General features: G+C 45.6%; 1 protein-coding gene across 1 annotated transcript in view; it reads left to right on the top strand.

The window, feature by feature from the left end:
• Nucleotides 1-19,480, top strand: part of DGKH (diacylglycerol kinase eta) — a 676,008-nt gene that overhangs the window by 605,969 nt on the left and 50,559 nt on the right. The window contains 1 exon segment of the mRNA XM_030202410.1: nucleotides 14,250-14,342. Within this exon segment, the coding sequence (XP_030058270.1) occupies nucleotides 14,250-14,342 (93 nt within the window).

The following is a 19,480-nucleotide window of genomic DNA, read 5'->3' as shown; positions in this document are numbered from 1 at the left end:
GTAGTTTCTCATTTGCATTCCGTTTCGTTAGCTGCTACTGCCCGTCGAAAAATAGGCTTTAGTGCATGGAAAGGATAGGAAATTCTTCCTTAAGGGCTTATTTAAACGATGAAAAACGTTTAGTGCATCTGGGCCTCTGTCCCTAAATACCCTGAGGCCTGTCCATCTCTAATGGTGAGACCCTGGGCAGTCAGATTTGCAATTCTCTGGCTAAGCAGGGGGGGTGGGTAGAGGGAATGCTTCCAGCAATAACTGTTCTCATGATTCAGAAGGGGAGAGATCTTCACCCCCTCTCTGTCCTAAAAGATGAGGAAAAATTAATTATGTGCATGAATATTGGAGGCCTTCTTTATGCCTCTTCCATGCCTTGCCTGTGCCTCCTCCAACAGATCCCATGAGTGGAGGAATTCCTTGCATTCTCAAGCATTAGGAAGAACTTGGGTCGTCTAGGTGGAGGTTTATGTCACCCAGTATTAGTATGTTGGAGTTGGTTACACAAGTGTTTGAGATGAAGTCCATGAAAATTACGTTAACTTTCATTCCAATTGCCGGGTGTCTGTAGAACAGGACGCAGTTCAGGTGATCATGCAGGGATTGTTGTGGATTCTGATTGAGGCAATTTTAAGGTTGGGTTGTTATGGGCTCGGCATGACTTTTACATTTTATATTGACAAGAAAAATTGAGCCAGATACGCAAGTGTGTGACAACATCCAACAGCACAGGGACTAAATTGCTCTCCTACAAGTCAGAATGTAGAGTAAATCTTTGAGCACATGCCCCCCCCCCCCCCCCCCCCCCCCCCACACACACACAGAGAACCTGATCTGGTGCTCTCCTTTGCTTCTGGCTCTATGCTACTCCAGGGTTTTTAGTGCCACTACCATGCAGAATTACAACCAGCGAATGTATTTTTGCAGTACGTTTGAACGTGGCCGTAAGGACACAGACCTCCCTTCCAGTTGCCTAGTTATGGGTAGTAGAACAGTTGTAAGACCTTTTGTTTCACTTTCAAGTCTCTCTTATATACTTAAAATATTGTGCCTGTTGATCACTTTCCCCCTTATTCCATAAAGCTGCTATGCTCAAATTTCTGACTAGCATGTAAATTTGTGTGCACAAGTTAAAGAATACTACCAGGTAACACACATAATTTGATTGTTAAATTAGTGCTAATTGGCAATAATTGACCATAATGAGAGTTAATTGGCACTGATTGGCACTAATTTGCAGTTACGTGTGCACAGGCACTTAGTTGTTGTTCTATAACAAAGCATAATTCCTTTAGCACGCATCTGTTAGCGGGGAGTGGATATAGGAGGGGCATGGGCAGATCAGGGACGTGTGCAGCATTTACATGTTAAGGTTATAGAATATTGTCAGTTACAATGTGTAAATGGCAGCAGCTAGGCGCAGGTACACCACCCTTTGATATGGTGTAGTTCTCACAACTAAAGGGTGCTAAAACACATAGTTACACACTAATCTAAGATAATAAAACGCACCCTCAACGTTCTGAGGACAACGTTCTGTGAAGCCATGAAGCCATCTGACATCACTCCCAGGGCTGAAGGTTCGTGGATTCGTGGGTGTGAAGCTTCAAGCCAGCCAGCCAGCCATCTCTTCCCGCCATCGCGTCAAACGTCATGACGTCGAGGGCGTAAAAAAAAAAATCCAGCAGCGAAGCTCAGGAAGGAGGGCGGCGCTCCCGACGTCTAGCCTTCCCTTCGCTGTGTTCCCCGCCTTCTTCTGACGTCAAGGATGACGTCAAAAGAAAGGCGGAACACAGCGAAGGGAAAGCTAGACGTCGGGAGCGCCGCCTCCTTCCCTGACACTTCGCTGGCCGAACCGCCACGGAGGTAAATTAAAAAAAAAAGAAAAAAACAAAAAGGGATGCATGGATGCGAAGGGGGGGGGGGCCATGGATGCGAAGGGGGGGGGGGAGAAGAGGGCGGGCCAGGCTGGGATATGGGAGAGAGAGGAGCATGGATGCGAGGGGGGGGCATGGAAGGGAGAGAGGGGACTTGCTGGAAAAGGATGAATGGAGGCGGCAGGGGACAGAGGAGCATGGATGGGCATGGATTGGGAGGGCAGGGCTCAGGGAGAGAGGGGAATTGCTGGAAAGGGATGAATGGAGGGGGCAGGGGACAGAGGAGCATGGATGGGCATGGATTGGGAGGGCAGGACTCAGGGAGAGAGGGAAATTGCTGGATAGGGATGAATAGAGGGGACAGATGGGCATGGATGGATATGGATTGCAGGGCAGGCCTCAGGGAGAGAGGGGAATTGCTGGATAGGGATGAATGGAGGGGGCAGGTGACAGAGGAGCATGGATGGGCATGGATTGGAAGGGCAGGACTCAGGGAGAGGGGAATTGCTGGATAGGGATGAATGGAGGGGACAGATGGGCATGGATGGATATGAATTGCAGGGCAGGCCTCAGGGAGAGAGGGGAATTGCTGGATAGGGATGAATGGAGGGGCCAGGTGACAGAGGAGCATGGATGGGCATGGATTGGAAGGGCAGGGCTCAGGGAGAGAGGGGAATTACTGGATAGGATGAATGGAGGGGACAGGTGTCAGAGGAGCATTGGATGGGCATTGATTGGGAGGGCAGGGCTCAGGGGAGAGAGGGGAATTGCTGGAAAAAGGATGAATGGAGGGGGCAGGGGACAGATGGCCATGGATTGGGAGGGCAGGGCGCACACTCTCTCTCTCATATACAATGTCTTTCAGACTCTCACTCTCACACACTCGCTGGGTCTCATACACTCACTCTCACAGAGAATCTGTGTCTCACACACACTCTCTCTCTCGCCCACACACACACACTCTCTCTCACACTGTGTCTCACATACACACTTGCACACACTCTCATTCTCACACCACACTCTCGTTCACACAATCACACTCACACCCAGACTCACTCTCTCTCTCACACACTCACACTTTCACTCTGACTCTCAAACAGTCACTCTCACATACACTCCTCCCAAACATACACACTCCGAGGAAAACCTTGCTAGCGCCCGTTCATTTGTGTCAGAAACGGGCCTTTTTACTAGTATTCTACAATGGCAATTATATGCATAATTCACACATACTCCCTGATTCTATAAATGGTGACTAAGTTGCACGTGCAAATCAATGCACCTAGCCGATTTGTGTGAGATATCTAAATTGCTTATCAAGCCAATTAGCACTAACATTGGCTTTTTAACAAGTACTACTACTACTTATCATTTCTATAGTGCTACTAGACATACGCAGTGCTGTACACTTGAACATGAAAAGGCAGTCCCTGCTCGACAGAGCTTACAATCTAATTAGGACAGACAAACAGGACAAATAAGAGATAAGGGAATTACTACGGTGGGAATGGGTACTGAACAAGTAAGTAAGGGTTAGGAGTTAAAAGCAGCATCAAAAAGGTGGGCTTTAGGCCTAGATTTGAAGACAGCCAGAGATGGAGCTTGACGTACCAGCTCAGGAAGTTTATTCCAGGCATATGGTGCAGCAAGATAAAAGGAACGAAGTCTGGAGTTAGCAGTGGAGGAGAAGGGTGCAGATAAGAGTGGAGGAGTGGCCTAGTGGTTAGGGTGGTGGACTTTGGTCCTGGGGAACTGAGGAACTGAGTTCGATTCCCGGCACAGGCAGCTCCTTGTGACTCTGGGCAAGTCACTTAACCCTCCATTGCCCGCCGCATTGAGTCTGCCATGAGTGGGAAAGTGCGGGATACGATTGTAACAAAATAAATAAATAAAATAAGAGAAATTTACCTAGAGAATGGAGTTCCTGGGGAGGAGAGAAGGGAGAGATAAGAGAGAAGAGGTACTGAGGAGCTGTAGAGTGAATGCACTTGTAAGTCAATAAGAGGAGTTTGAACTGTATGCGGAAACGTATAGGGAGCCAGTAAAGTGATTTGAGGAGAGGTCTAATATGAGCATAGCGACATTAGCGGAATATAAGTTGTGCAGCAGAATTTTGAACAGATTGAAGAGGAGAGAGATGGCTAAGTGGGAGACCTGTGAGAAGCAAGTTGCAATAATCTTAAGTGAGAGGTGATAAGAGTGTGGATTCTGGTAGTGTGCTCAGAAAGGAATGGGTGAATTTTGGTGATATTATAGAGAAAGAGATGACAGGTTTTAGCAGTCTGCTGAATATGTGCAGAGAAGGAGAGAGAGGAGTCGAAGATGACCCCAAGGTTATGGGCTGATGAGACAGGGAGGATGAGTGTTATCCACAGAAATAGAGAATGGGGGAAGAGGAGAGGTGGTTTAGGGGGAAAGATAGAAGCTCAGTCTTGGTCATGTTTAGTTTCAGATGGCAGTGAGACAAGCAGTTATTGGCAATAATTGAAAATCAATTAGAGTGTACAGTGTGCCATGTGCCTAAATTTTATGTGCATCTTATAAAAAGGTGTGCAGCAATGGGAGGGTAATGGACAGAGCTTGGGTGTGGATTTGAGTTATGCACACAATTGGGGCAACAGCATTTAAATCACATTTTCACTGGTGCAAATGGATGCACCTAGATTTAGGCACAACCCCTGCACTTAAGCAGTATTCTATAAACCATGCCTAACTTTTAAGCATGGCTTATAGAGTAGCTCATTTTTCAGCACCAATGTTTAGGTGCTATATATAGAATTCACCTACATAGTGCCTAGCATTTTAGTGCCTAACTTTAGGTGACCTTTAGAGAATTACCCCCAGTATGTCTTCCTATTTTCAAAATAATATTTTTGGAATTACAGGTAGAAAGTGCACCACAGACAATGAGTAAGAGAAACATGTTCTTCCTAGTTGATTGGTATGCAGATTCATATTATAATTCATCTCTCAATTTTTTCATACATTTTTCTTCCTTTGAGTTTTTGTTTTTGCTTCCTCCTGTTACAAGTGAACATGAAACTTATGAAGGAAATGATTTGCTTGTCATTTTTAGGCATCCTACTACACGCATACGCATGTAGCAGGATGCCACAATGTTGCTATTTAGTAACGGGGAACATTCTGAATCCTTGTTTCAGAATAGTGCTAGTCAAAGTAATGAAGGGGTGGTCCATTGTGGGACAGAAGCCCAATAACAGTAGTTCTTTGAGACATGAAGAAAAATATAAAACCTGGGTATAGGATCTTACCCAGGGCAGCTTCTTTTCCTTCCCAAATAGGGGAAGTCAATGAGCCAAAACATAGTGCGAAGAGGGCTGGGTTTCCCACCCAGTGACCTATGAGGACCTTGGTCCTCTATCCAGGAGGCTAAGGAGAAAACGTAGAAGATAAGGGGAAGAACAGGATGGACTGATTCCCTTAAGAAGGAGAATGGAGAGGAGATGTAGTCTGAAATCCAGCTGAACCCTAGACACCAGGTACCTTAAGGAGGAGAAAGGAAGGATCATTGGGGAGATCTTGTCCTGAACTCAAGGAGAAGTAAGGAGAGAAAAAATATTGCATCTAGGTTGGGAAAAGTTGGAAACCCAAACTCAGTGTGAGTACATACTTGGAAGTTTATATGATGGTAAGACCCAAACTTACAGTAAGCACTGAGACTGCACACTGTGTGAGGATCATGAGAGAAAAGGAGTGGAGAAAGAACAGAGAGGAAAACGGTATATGCTGTGGCCAAAAAAACAATTACCCCTGATCCTATATAATAATTTGCACCTCTGTCTGGATGCCTGGGTTCGTAACACACTTCCCATTGGTCCGCCCTGGCAATGACGTCAGAGGGCAGATCAGTGAGAGGGAAGGGAACCCAGCACCAGCCAGCGGAGATGAGTAGAGAATCGCCCCCCTCCCTCCGAGTTGCAGACCCCCCTCTTCTCCTTCCCCTCTCCTCTCAGTTCCATGCCCCCCTACCTCCCTCCCTCCCTCTCCTCCCTTCTGAGTTACAGGCCCCCCTCCCCGTCGAGTTGCAGGACGTTCCTCCCCCCCTCCCCATCAAGTTGCAGTATATCCCTCCCTCCTCCCCTTCGAGTTGCAGGACATCCCTCCCTCCCTCCCCTCCGAGTTCCACGCCCCCCCTCTCTTCCGAGTTCCATGGCCCTGCGCCTCCCTCCCCCTCTCTCTCTCCCCTCCGAGTGCAAGCATGACCTGTCCTCCGGCAACCCCTCGCCTTCCTGCGTGCCGGCTGTAATTTAAAAATTCTTACCTCGGGGTCCGGCGTCTGCAGTGAAGGCAAGCGGTGCTTCAGACTGCCTTCCCATGTGTCTCAGCTCTGCCTCTGGTCCCACCTTTCCAGAAACAGGAAATGAGGGCGGGACCAGAGGTAGAGCTGAGACACATGGGAAGGCAGTCTGAAGCGCTGCTCACCTTTACATGATTATGTTGTTAAAAGTGAGCCGGTTGATGTAGTATATCTAGATTTTCAGAAAGCTTTTGACAAAGTTCTTCATGAGAGACTCTCAGAAAATTAAAGAGTCATGGGATAGGAGGCAATGTTCTGTGTGGATTAGGAATTGGGTTATTGTACAGAAAACAGAGGGTAGGGGTTAAATGGCCATTTCTCTCAATGGAGGAGGGTGAGTAGTGGAGTGCCTCAGGGATTAGTACTGGGACCGGTGCTATTTAACATATTTATAAATGATATAGAAATCGGAATGATGAGTGAGATGATTAAATTTGCGATGACACAAAACTAAGGTTGTTAAAACACATGCGGACTGTGAAAAAATTGCAGGAAGACCTTAGGATATTGGAAGACTGGGCATCCAAATGGCAGGTGAAATTTAATGTGGACAAATGCAAAGTGATGCATATTGGAAAGAATAATCTGAATCATAGTTACCTGATGCTAGGGTCCACCTTGGGGGTCAGAACCAAAGAAAAAAATCTAGGTGACATTGAGGGGCCTAATCGAATGGGTGCCCAAGTTTTCCTGAGGGCGTCCTCGCAGGACGTCCCCTCGAAGAGGCGGGGAAACCCGTATTATCGAAACAAGATGGGCGTCCATCCTTTTCGATAATACGGTCGGGGACGCCCAAAATCTCAACATTTAGGTCGTCCTTAGAGATGGTCGTCCCCGGGTTTTTCAGCAATAATGGAAACCAAGGATGCCATCTCAGAAACGCCCAATCCAAGCCATTTGGTCATGGGAGGAGCCAGCATTCATAGTGCACGGTTCCCCTCACATGCCAGGACACCAGCCGGGCAACCTAGGGGGCCTGCAGTGGACTTCTGAAATTGCTCCCAAGGTGCATAGCTCCCTTACCTTGTGTGCTGAGCCCTCCAAAACCCACTCCCCACAACAGTACCCCACTACCATAGCCTAAGGGGGTGAAGGGGGGCACCTACATATGGGTACAGTGGGTTTGTGCTGGGTTTTGAAGGGTTCACATTTACCACCACAAGTGTTACAGGTGGGGGGGGGGGGGGGGGGGATGGGCTGGGGTCCGCCTGCCTGAAGTGCACTGCAGTACCCACTAAAACTGCTCCAGGGACCTGCATACTGCTGTCATGGAGCTGGGTATGATATTTGAGGTTGGCATAGAGGCTGGAAAAAAATATTTTAAAAAAATTTTATTAGGGTGGGAGGGGGTTAGTGACCACTGGGGGAGTAGAGGGAGGTCATCCCCGATTCCCTCCGGTGGTCATCTGGAGAGGGATAATAGAACGGGAGCGCCCATCTCTAAGGATAGCCCTGTAAAGGGGCGGGGCAACCCGTATTATCGAAACAAAATGGACGTCCATCTTTCGTTTCGATAATACGGTAAGGGATGCCCAAATCATGAAATTTAGGTCGACCTTAGAGATGGTCATCCCTGGTTTTCGGCAATAATGGAAAGCGAGGACGCCCATCTCAGAAATGACCAAATCCAAGCCATTGGTCGTGGGAGGAGCCAGCATTGAAAAAAACCTTCCATTGCCAATCTGGAAAGGAATGGGCATGCATGAAGGAAATTTGCTTGCAAATGAGCTGCTGACTGTTAGCTCATTTGCACACGATTTCCTTCCTAAGGAGGGGAAGCAACGGCAGTTCAGGACGTCCAAAATGTGGATATTTCTGTGAGAAGGACTTCCATGCTTTTGCTATGCCTCTTACACCCTCTTTGTTTATTTGGATTTTGGATCACAAGTAGCAGCAGTGGGATTTGAACCAACCACCTCTGGATTGCAAGACCAGTGCTCTAACCACTAGGCCACTCTTCCACTCTACTCCACGTCATTGAAATTTGGCCATCCCTGTGGGGGGCAGTTGAGGACTTCCAAAATGTTTGAAAGAAGGACGTCCACGCCTTCATTATGCCTCTGCTGAAAAACACATACCTCCCCCCACCAGGGACCTGCATAAAGGGATGGCCAAATTTCAAGGGAAGGGGGTGGAGGAGTGGTAGAGTGGCCCAGTGGCTAGAGCACCAGCCTTGCAATCCAGAGGTGGCCAGCTCAAATCCCACCACTGCCACCTGTGATCCAAAATCCAAACAAATAAATAAATAAATAAAGAGGGTGTCAGAGGCATAGCAAAGGCATGGATGTCCTCTCACAGAAACATCCACATTCTGGACATCCCCAACTGCCACCACAGGGACAGAGGCATAGCAAAGGACATACTCTTAAAAAATAAAGACAAAAGTTTTTGAAGTTGTTTTTTTCAGGGTGGGATGTGGTTAGTGACCACTGGGGAAGCCAGGGGAGGTCATCCCCGATTCCCTCCGGTGGTCATCTGGTCAGTTTGGGCACCTTTTTGATGCTTGGTTGTGAAAAAAATGGACCAAGTAAAGTCGGCCAAATGCTCGTCAGGGACACCCTTCTTTTTTCCATTATCGGCCAAGGACACCCATCTGTTAACCACACCCTCATCCCACCTTCTGTACACTTCCGACACGTCCCCTTGAACTTTGGTCAGCCCCTTCGAAAAGCAGGCTGGTCATTTAGGGCACATTTTTGTGGCTTGATCGTAAAAAAAAAAAAAAAAGACCAAGTAAAGTCATCCAAGTGTTCATCAGGGATGCCCTTCTTTTTTCCATTATCGGCCGAGGATGCTAGGAATTATTAGGAAAGGGATGGTAAATAAGACCAAAAAATACTATAATGCCTCTGAATCGCTCCATGGTGCAACCTCACCTTGAGTATTACATTCAGTTCTGGTTGCCGTATCTTAAAAAAAGATATAGCGGAATTAGAAAAAGTTCAAAGAAGAGCGACCAAAATGATAAAGGGGATGGAACTCCTCTCATATGAGGAAAGGCTAAACAGGTTAGGGCTCTTCAGATTATAAAAGAGACGGATGAGGGGGAGATATGATTGAAGTCTGCAAAATCCTGAGTGGTGTAAAACGAGTAGAAATGAATTGATTTTTTACTCGTCCCAAAAGTATATAGTCTAGGGGATACTCAAGGAAATTACATGGAAATACTTTTAAAACAAATAGGAGGAAATTATTTATCACTCAACAAATAGTTAAACTCTGGAACTCGTTTCTGGGGGATGTAGTAACAATGGTTAGTGCATCTGGGTTTAAAAGAGGTTTGGACAAGTTCCTGGAGGAAAAATCCATAGTCTGCTATTGAGACAGACATATGGAAGCTACTGTTTGCCCTGGGATAGTAGTTGCCACTATTTGGGTTTCTGCCAGGCAGGGCCACCGAGAGGTGGGGGCAGGGGGGGACAAAATTCCCAGGGCCCGGGCCTCCAAGGGGGGCCGCATTCCACGCTTCCCTCCGTCCACCACTGGGCTGGGCCCCCCTGAATTCAAATCATAGCGCCTCACCTTGACCTCGCTCCATGTGAAAGAAGCGCAGCAGCGGCAGTCTGCAGATCACCTCCCTTTGGGCCTTCGTTCCTTGTGTCCCGCCCTCGCACAAGTTACGTCAGACGAGGGCGGGACACAGGGAGGGAAGGCCCAAAGGGAGGCGATCTGCAGACTGCCGCTGCTGCGCTTCTTTCACACAGAGCGAGGTCGAGGTGAGGCGCTATGATTTGAATTCAGGGGGGCCCGGCCCGTTGGTGGACGGAGGGGGGCGGTAACGATGATGACCCTCGGGGGGGGGGGGCCCTGGGGGCAGCCTTGGCCCGGCTCAGTCTCTCGGCGGCCCTGTTGCCAGGTACTTGTAACCTGGCTTGGCCACTGCTGGAAACTGAATACTGGGCTAGATGGGCCATTGTTCTGACCCAGTATGTTCTTATATAGTTGCCCTTCATATGCTGTATTGTTTTTATAGTCCTACTTTTATATATTTTTGCCTGGGATGCAGTGGTGTAGACAGACCTGAGATTTTGGGTGGGCCCAGAGCTAATATGGGTGGGCAGGCACTGACTATATAAGTATGAGTAGTGTCTCTTGGGATCCTACAAAATAATGCCTTAGAATTCACTTGATGATGGATTTCTAAATAGTCTGCCCAACAGCTGCCCTGCATCAGTATAACCACATACATACTTAATGGAAAAATTGATATTTTTAAATATAATTACATTATCCCACAATCTCTCCACTGCAAAATGCTATACACAAACTTGTGCAAAAACACACATATCCTTACTAAACCATAACAGCACTAATTCCAAGGACAGGATGAGCTACAAACTTATGCTTGAAAAGGCAGAACTATAATTACACTAGGCTCTAAAACACCAATATACTACCTCGTGAAAAAAAAAAGCAAAACAAAAAGGGCTGCAAATACTACACGCTAGCAGAATACTGCAGCTTGATCACACATGAAAAACACATGACACAACAGACATGACACAAGGAACTAGAAATCAAAAAATATGAAGGCAAAATACTGAAGTGGAAAGTTAAGTCAAGAAGTCAGACTCAGCATGCAGCAATACCAGAAAAATTGAAACTTACATGCACAATATCACAGATGCACATTTCCAAAAGCTGACACATTCCAATTAATAAATTCTGAATAAAATACTTTTTTCTACCTTTGTTGTTTGATCTATTCGCTTGGTCCCAGTGTCTTCTGTTTTATGCAGTGTCTTCTTTCCATTTGATATTTTTTCTCTCACCATGTCCACCATCCTCCTGTGTCCTTATGTGTCCTGTCTACCATCTGTAGCCCTGTCCCTATCCTTCCTCGAGTTTCAGTATCTGCCCTCAACGTGTTCCAAACCAGCCCTTAAACTCAGCAGTTTCTCCGCCATCCATATCCAGCATTTCTCCACACTCCCCTCCATCCATGTGCATCTACTTCCTCTGTCTTCCCTCCCCTCCATCCATGTCCAGCATTTCTCCTCTCTTCCCTCCCGTCCATCCATGCGCATCTCCTCCCTGACTTCTCTCCCCTCCCTCCATCCATCTGTCTAGCAACTCTCCATTCTCCCCTGCCCTCTCCTCCATCTACCCATATCCTGCAAATGTCCTCTGTCCCCTGCATTCATCCATCCATGTTCAGCAATTCTCCTCTCTCCCCTGCTCTCCCCTCCATCCATCCATGTCCAGCAACTCTCCATTCTCCCCTGCCCTCTCCTCCATCCATCCGTACCCAGCAAATTTCCTCCCTCCCCTTTCCTCTCCATCCATCCATGTCCAGCAATTCTCCTCCTTCCCCTGCCCTCCGCTCCATGTCCAGCAATTTCTATTCTCTCCCCTGCCCTTCTTTCCATCCATCCATCCATGTCCAGCAACTCTCCATTCTCCCCTGTCTTCTCCTCCATCCATCTCCAGCAAATTTCCTCTCTCCCCTGTCCCCTCCATCAATCCCTGTTGTCCAGCAATTCTCCTCTCTCTCTTGCCCATCCTGTTTCTTTCCATCCCCTTTCCCATTCTATCCAGCATCTCCCCCGCCCCCCTCTCTCCCCCTTCGCAGCATCTCCCCTCTCTCAATAAAGAACAACAACGTGGATGCAGCAGCTCACAGGTTTGCTTGCTGTGTTTTGAGTGAATGGCGATGGCTGCACGGGGGAGTGGAAACACATTTACCAAATGGCTTCCTTCCTTACAGTGGACTACTACTACTACTATTTATCATTTCTATAGCGCTACAAGGCATACGCAGCGCTGTACACCATACACAAAAATGACAGTCCCTGCTCAAATAGCTTACAATCTAGATAAGACAGGTAAAACAGACAGAACAATTAAGGGTAAGGGGATAAATAGGTGAGGATAAAGGACAGGGCAAGTGAGTAGTGGTCAGGAGTCAAAAGCAGTGGTAAAGAGGTGGGCTTTAAGTTTGGACTTGTGCACATTTCACTGGACAAAAAATTATACAGTCAAAAGCAATTCACCTTCCGTTCTGCAGCTATAAAACCTCCCTACCATTTAAATGTTGCAATGTAAATCAAAAGCAATATAAAACCAAAATATAAGATCACACTGTACCATATTATTATACTAGTGGCAGGAGGCTCTCTCAATGAGATATTTACTGTACCAACTGTGATTTTGAACTAGGCTTGCACCAGCTGCAAAACAGAAAGTTTGTGAGCACAGTAAGTTGTGTACTGCTAGCAACAGAGAAGGGGTTTATTAACCTGTGATGTGTACTCCTGATAATCACTAACACAAGGAAGGGATACATAAGTAGAAGGCCTGCTTAATACCAAAGCTACACAGACTTAATTTTTTGCCAAAGAGAAGGAGTCAACAACAGAGCCTGCAAGAAGGCAGCAGGAGATACATGTTGGGGGAGCTATTTTGCACTTTCTCTGCTCCTTACCTGAGCCTTGTGTATGACGGTGCTGACCCCTCAGCCTCACTATCATTGCTATGGGTGTACTATTAGACTCTACTCCCCCTCCCCCCCAATTTAATTTAATGGGGTTATTTTGCACTGGACTCAGCAACCCCTCCCCCAAAAGGAGAAAAAAAACAGAACAAAAAACAAAATCAGAAAGATGGCTGGCAGCAAAGAGAAGGGCGTGCAGAGCAGGGTCAAAATGAGAAGAGAGAATAAGACACAGAGAGGGAAGTTTGGAAGGAATTAGGACATGAAAGACTAGGGCAACAGAGGAGAACAGGAGTGAGAAAAGAGGTGAAGGAGTGAGTCTGAGAAGAGAATGGACTTGGGAAGAGTGAGAGAGATCGTGGTGAGGAGAGTGAAGGGGGATAGTACGGATAAATAAGAGAGCACAAGAGGAGGGATGGCTGGGGGAGGGTAAGCGTGAGAGGAGTGGGGCATGGCTAGGGGAAGAAGGGTATTCAATGGGAATAAACTTGGAAAACAAGATTTAGCTGCTCCTCCACTCCCGAGTTTGGCTTGGGAACATGGTATGTACAATTTTATAAATAAAAATAAGGCAGGTGGAAGTGCAAGAACTTTATAGCACAGTCGGTAGGATAAGCTACTGTTTAATCAATTGTAAATTCTGCCTATAGGCACTGGGGGTCTTCACCTGTGTTACTACAATGTTGCATTCAGCACCTCGGTCACTCTCAGGTCTGGCTACGCCACTGGAATATACTCATCAAGAATGTACTGTGGGACCTGCGTGACGATGATGACTTAGTCTTCTTGCCCGCAACTGTGAGCGGGTGGGCATAACGGCAGCAAGCAGCCAGGCTCGACTCCGTCCTTCGCTTCCTGCCCTCTCTCTGCACCATCCCGCCTTCCTCTGATGTCATTTCCTTTCGGGCGGGCGGAACGCTGAGAGGGCAGGAAGCGAAGGATGGAGTCGAGCCTGGCTACTTGCTGCTTTTACTCCCGCCCGCTCGCCGCTGCGGGCAAGAAGACTAAGTCATCACCGTCGTCATGGAAGGTCGCAAACGACTGGGTGGGCCTGGGCCCACCCGTAGCTACGCCCCTGCTGGGAAGGGTCTAATAAATGGATATTTTTATTCTAAACCTTATCAGCCTCTTTTAGTTATTTTTCCAGAATCTGTATTGAGTGTCTGTCCGCAGACTATTATACAGCCATTATACAGGGATCCTTTCTACCTGTTTAGTGTGGATGGAAAGATTTTTTTTTTTTTTTGAATATTTTGTTTTTCTAGCCACAGACACAATAAATAATTCATGTACCTTCCCCTGGGATCACCCCCATCCCTAACACATTGGGGAACTGGTTACATATGGAAAATATGGTAGAAGGACCTACCATTGTTCTTTGATCTGACTTCTGTGATTAATGGGAGCAGTGCAGAGCGGAATATATTTTTTAATAGTCCTTCTTTCTAGTTTTATTATATGTGCCATTATTAATAGGTGAATAGTAAAACAAAGTAAAGTGCCATATTAACTGACTTTGATGTTGGCGAAGTTATTGAAGATCTAGAATCACCAGTTCTGTTAATCAATGCTCTGACCTGCACAGTTTGTTCTGACAGTCCTTTGACTTCCATTCTTTTTTCCCTTCTAGAGCCTTACCAGAAATACAGCCATTGAAATTGCTGTCAACGTGAAGGCACTACATAATGAAACGGAATCATTACTAGTTGGTAAAGTTCCATTGGTAAGAACTGCTAACATTGTAAATACTCTACATCTAATCATAAATCCAGGATCATGTTTTTTTAAGGGGCTTATACCTCTTTTATTTTAAATTCAAATTTCTCTATTTGGTTTTAATACAGTAATATCAAATACTACAACAAATAGTACATTCTACATAGTAACATAGTAGATGACAGCAGAAAAAGACCTGCACGGTCCATCCAGTCTGCCCAACAAGATAACTCATATGTGCTACTTTTTGTGTATACCCTACTTTGATTTGTACCTGTGCTCTTCAGGGCACAGACCGCATAAGTCTGCCCAGCACTATCCCCACCTCCCAACCACCAGCCCCGCCTCCCAACCACTGGCTCTGGCACAGACCGTATAAGTCTGCCCAGCTCTATCCTCGCCTCCCAACCACCAGCCCCGCCTCCCAACCACCGGCTCTGGCACAGACCGTACAAGTCTGCCCAGCACTATCCCCGCCTCCCAACCACCAGTCCCGCTTCCCACCACCGGCTCTGGCACAGACCGTATAAGTCTTCCCAGCACTATCCCCGCCTCCCTACCACCAGCCCCGCCTCCCGATCTTGACTAAGCTCCTGAGGATCCATTCCTTCGGCACAGGATTCCTTTATGCTTATCCCATGCATGTTTGAATTCCGTTACCGTTTTCATTTCCACCACCTCCCGCGGGAGGGCATTCCAAGCATCCACTACTCTCTCCGTGAAAAAATACTTCCTGACATTTTTCTTGAGTCTGCCCCCCTTCAATCTTATTTCATGTCCTCTCGTTCTACCATCTTCCCATCTCCGGTAAAGGTTTGTTTGCGGATTAATACCTTTCAAATATTTGAACGTCTGTATCATATCACCCCTGTTTCTCCTTTCCTCCAGAGTATACATGTTTAGTTCAGCAAGTCTCTCCTCATAAGTCTTGTAACGCAAATCCCATACCATTCTCGTAGCTTTTCTTTGCACCGCTTCAATTCTTTTTACATCCTTAACAAGATACGGCCTCCAAAACTGAACACAATACTCCAGGTGGGGCCTCACCAACAACTTATACAGGGGCATCAACACCCCCTTTCTTCTGCTGGTCACACCTTTCTCTATACAGCCTAACAACCTTCTAGCTACGGCCACCGCCTTGTCACACTGTTTCGTCGCCTTCAAATCCTCAGATACTATCACCCAGGGATCACTCTTTCCGCCCTTACCTATCAGACTCTCCCCGCCTAACACATACGCCTCCCATGGATTTCTATTCCCTAAGTGCATCACTTTGCATTTCTTTGCATTGAATTTTAATTGCCAAACCTTAGACCATTCTTCTAGCTTCCTCAAATCCTTTTTCATGTTTTCCACTCTCCCAGGTGTCCACTCTGTTACAGATCTTAGTATCATCCGCAAATAGGCAAACTTTACCTTCTAACCCTTCGGCAATGTCACTCACAAATATATTGAACAGAATCAGCCCCAGCACCGATCCCTGAGGCACTCCACTACTCACCTTTCCCTCCTCCAAGCGAATTCCATTCACCACTACCCTCTGGTGTCTGTCCGTCAACCAGTTCCTAATCCAGTTCACCACTTCAGGTCCTATCTTCAGCCCATCCAGTTTGTTTAAGAGCCTCCTGTGGGGAACCGTGTCAAAAGCTTTGCTGAAATCTAAGTAGATTACGTCCATAGCTCGTCCCTGATTCAATTCTCCTGTCACCCAATCAAAGAACTCAATGAGATTCGTTTGGCACGATTTCCCTTTGGTAAAACCATGTTGTCTCGGATCTTGCAACTTATTTGCTTCCAGGAAATTCACTATCCTTTCCTTCAGCATCGCTTCCATTACTTTTCCAATAACCGAAGTGAGGCTTACCAGCCTGTAGTTTCCAGCTTCTTCCCTATCACCACTTTTGTGAAGAGGGACCACCTCTGCCTTTCTCCAATCCCTCGGAACCTTTCCCGTCTGCAAGGATATATTAAACAAATCTTTAAGAGGACCCGCCAAAATCTCTCTGAGCTCCCTCAATATCCTGGGGTGGATCCCGTCCGGTCCCATGGCGTTGTCCACCTTTAGCTTTTCAAGTTGTTGATACACACTTTCTTCCGTGAATGGTGCTCTATCCACTTCATTCTCATTTGTACTATTTCCAGTCCATCGCAGTCCTTCTCCAGGATTTTCTTCTGTGAAAACAGAACAAAAGTATCTATTTAGCAAATTTGCTTTTTCTTCATCATTTTCCACATTGCGGTTCGCAGTATCTTTTAGTCTCACAATTCCCTTTTTAGTCATTCTCCTTTCACTAATATACCTAAAGAAATTTTTGTCACCCCTCCTTACCTTTCTAGCCATTTGTTCTTCTGCTTGCGCTTTTGCCAGTCGTATCTCTCTCTTGGCTTCTTTCAGTTTCATCCGGTATTCCTCCATGTGTTCCTTTTCTTGAGTTTTTCTGTATTTTTGGAACGCCAACTCTTTAGCCTTTATTTTCTCAACCACTTGCTTGGAGAACCATATCGGTTTCCTTTTTCTCTTGCTTTTATTTACTTTTTTTTTTTAATTTATTCTGCTTGTAACCTTTTAATGTCTTCCATTCCCCTCACATATTGGAGGAAGGGAGGGCTGTATTTTTATTTTACCCACCTTTCTCCCTTCTTTCCAGGTACAGTTGCTTTGTGTGATCCTAGGTCTTTCCCTACACAAAGTATGAGTTCTTCTCCTACATCAACAGGGTTGCTCCATAGCCTGTGACTTTGTATTCTTCATGGAAAAAAAACTTATCTTTATCTACTTCTTCAATTTACTATTAATGCATGAATTCTAACCTAACAGAAGATTTGCCGTACTGCGCCAAACTAAAGTTTCATCTAGCCCACGGTGGCCAATCCGGATGACAAGTACCTTACAGGATCCCAAAATGTAGCAAACTTCTATGCTTCTTACCCCTAGTGATAAGAAGTAGTTTTCCCCAGTTCTAGCTTAATGATGGGTTATGAGCTTTTCTTCCAGGAATTTGTCCAAATTGTTTTGAACCTGGCTGTGCTAACTACTTTTACCATATTCTCTGGTGATGAATTTCAAAACTTAACTATGCATTGAGTTAAAAAAAATATATATATATATATATTTTTTTTTTTCTCTGTACTCCCAGGTCCACCCCAAACCACCCATGGCCTCATCTTTAGGTGCCTAGCTCTTCCACCAGCTGCCTTCCAGGTGCCGTCACCGAAATATTTTCTCTCTGCAGGTTTTATTTTCTTTCTGCTATTCCCAGTGACTCCAGTACAATTTCTTTCTTGATACTGTCCCTTCCCAATCTCTTTCTCCATCTGAAACCACTGTATATCTTAGGACCACATTGCCCACCTTCTGCTTTCATCACCTCACCATCCCTTTTATCTTCTCCCTTCTTCTCAGCTCTCAAGCTTCAACAGTTTCTTCCTTTCATTCATTCATTCATCTCCAATCTGACTAAATGCATCTCATCTTCTTTACTGTTGTCATGCCTCTCCTACTCTTCTCCATACTCTCTTGCTCCTTCTCCTGCTCACTGCTACAGATATCAGTCCCAATCTTGGTCCTCCAAATCAGCTCTCACCCTTCTCGTGTTTCCAATATAATTTCTGTTCCTCTCCTCTTCTTTTCTTCTCTGCCTTTCTCATGTGCCCTGTGGAATGCCCACTCTGTCTCCAAAAAGTTTTACTACATCCACAACCTCTTTATCTCTCGTATTCTCCATCTGCTTGCACTAACTGAGACTTGGCTTGGAACAGAGCAAAAATGTCCAGGGCTAAAAGACGTTTTGATCTAAATCTATTTCAGTCATGACTAACTCACATAAAGTGACCTAAATGACCAGATGACCACTGAAGAGATTAAGGCATGACCCTCCCTTACTTCCATAGTGGTCACTGATCCCCTCCCCCCCCCCCCCCCCAAAGATGTGAATGAAACAGTGCATACCAGCCTCTATGACAGCTTCAGCTGTTATGGCTAGTCCTATTAGAGCAACAAAGAGGTCCCTAGAGTAGCCTAGTGGTTGCTGCAGTGCACTGTAGAAAAGGGGACCCAGGCCCGTATCCCACTCTGTTAACCTTGTAGTGGAAAGTGTGAGCCCTCCAAAACCCACCAAAAACCTACTGTACCCATATATAGATGATACCTACAGACAAGGGCTATTGTAGTGGTGTGTAGTTGGATACAGAAGTTTATAGTGAATTTTGGAGGGTTCACCATATAATATAAGGGGGTACCAATGAGATGTTTACCTGGGACCTATTATGTGAAATCCACTGCAGTGCCCCCTAGGGTGCCCCACTGCTCTGTGTATGCAGTCTACTAAGAATGCTGGCCCCCCCAGATGTCCCAGTGTCTTGTTTTTGTGCGTTTTCCCTTGGACCTTTTTTTTTTAATGGTCACAAAAGTAAAATGCACTGAGCATAAAACTTATGCAAAACATCTAGGAAATGGCCATTTTCAAAACAAACAGGTGTTTTTCTGGTTTGAAAATGGCCATGTTTGCCACTTGATTTTTGGACATTTTCAGCAAAACACCTAAAATCGGATGTAGACGTCATATCAAAAATGCCCTTCTTAATCTCCCAGATAATAGAAATCATGACTCAAATTATGTATATCCATTCAATACTAAACAAACAGTGGGAAGTAGACCTTGCACTCCAGAGTCAAATAGTTTAAGAGATTTACATTCAAAATCCAATATTGTTCTTTCCACACCAATACTGCAATAAAATTACCACCAGTCTTCTTGGAAAGAACTTAGTATAAAATAAGTCAACATAAGATAAACATGTGAAACTTCTCTGTGCAATGCAAGACTAGAGAGGCTGACATGACTCCATTGAAGATATAACTTTAATATTTTGATAGCTATACTTCTTTGATAGTACATCCGATATCTACTTTAGTGCAGGGGCATGAGATCACATAAATAACAAATGCAGAAAAACAGATGATTTCTTGTGATGAGGGATAAACCCCTTTCACTTGGAAAAAGTATATTTAAACAGCTACTTCCTCATTTTTTTCTCTTTTTATAATTTCTTTTTTTTATTTTATTTTTATACTTTATTCAAATTTACATTTATGCAATACAACATAAATAAAGATCCAGACAAAAGTAAAGAAAATTCAAT

The sequence above is a fragment of the Microcaecilia unicolor genome, chromosome 4 (genome assembly GCF_901765095.1).
Source record: "Microcaecilia unicolor chromosome 4, aMicUni1.1, whole genome shotgun sequence".
NCBI classification, from domain to species: domain Eukaryota; kingdom Metazoa; phylum Chordata; class Amphibia; order Gymnophiona; family Siphonopidae; genus Microcaecilia; species Microcaecilia unicolor.
Note: the sequence above shows the minus strand (reverse complement) of the source record. Positions and strands in the feature narration are given on the sequence as shown.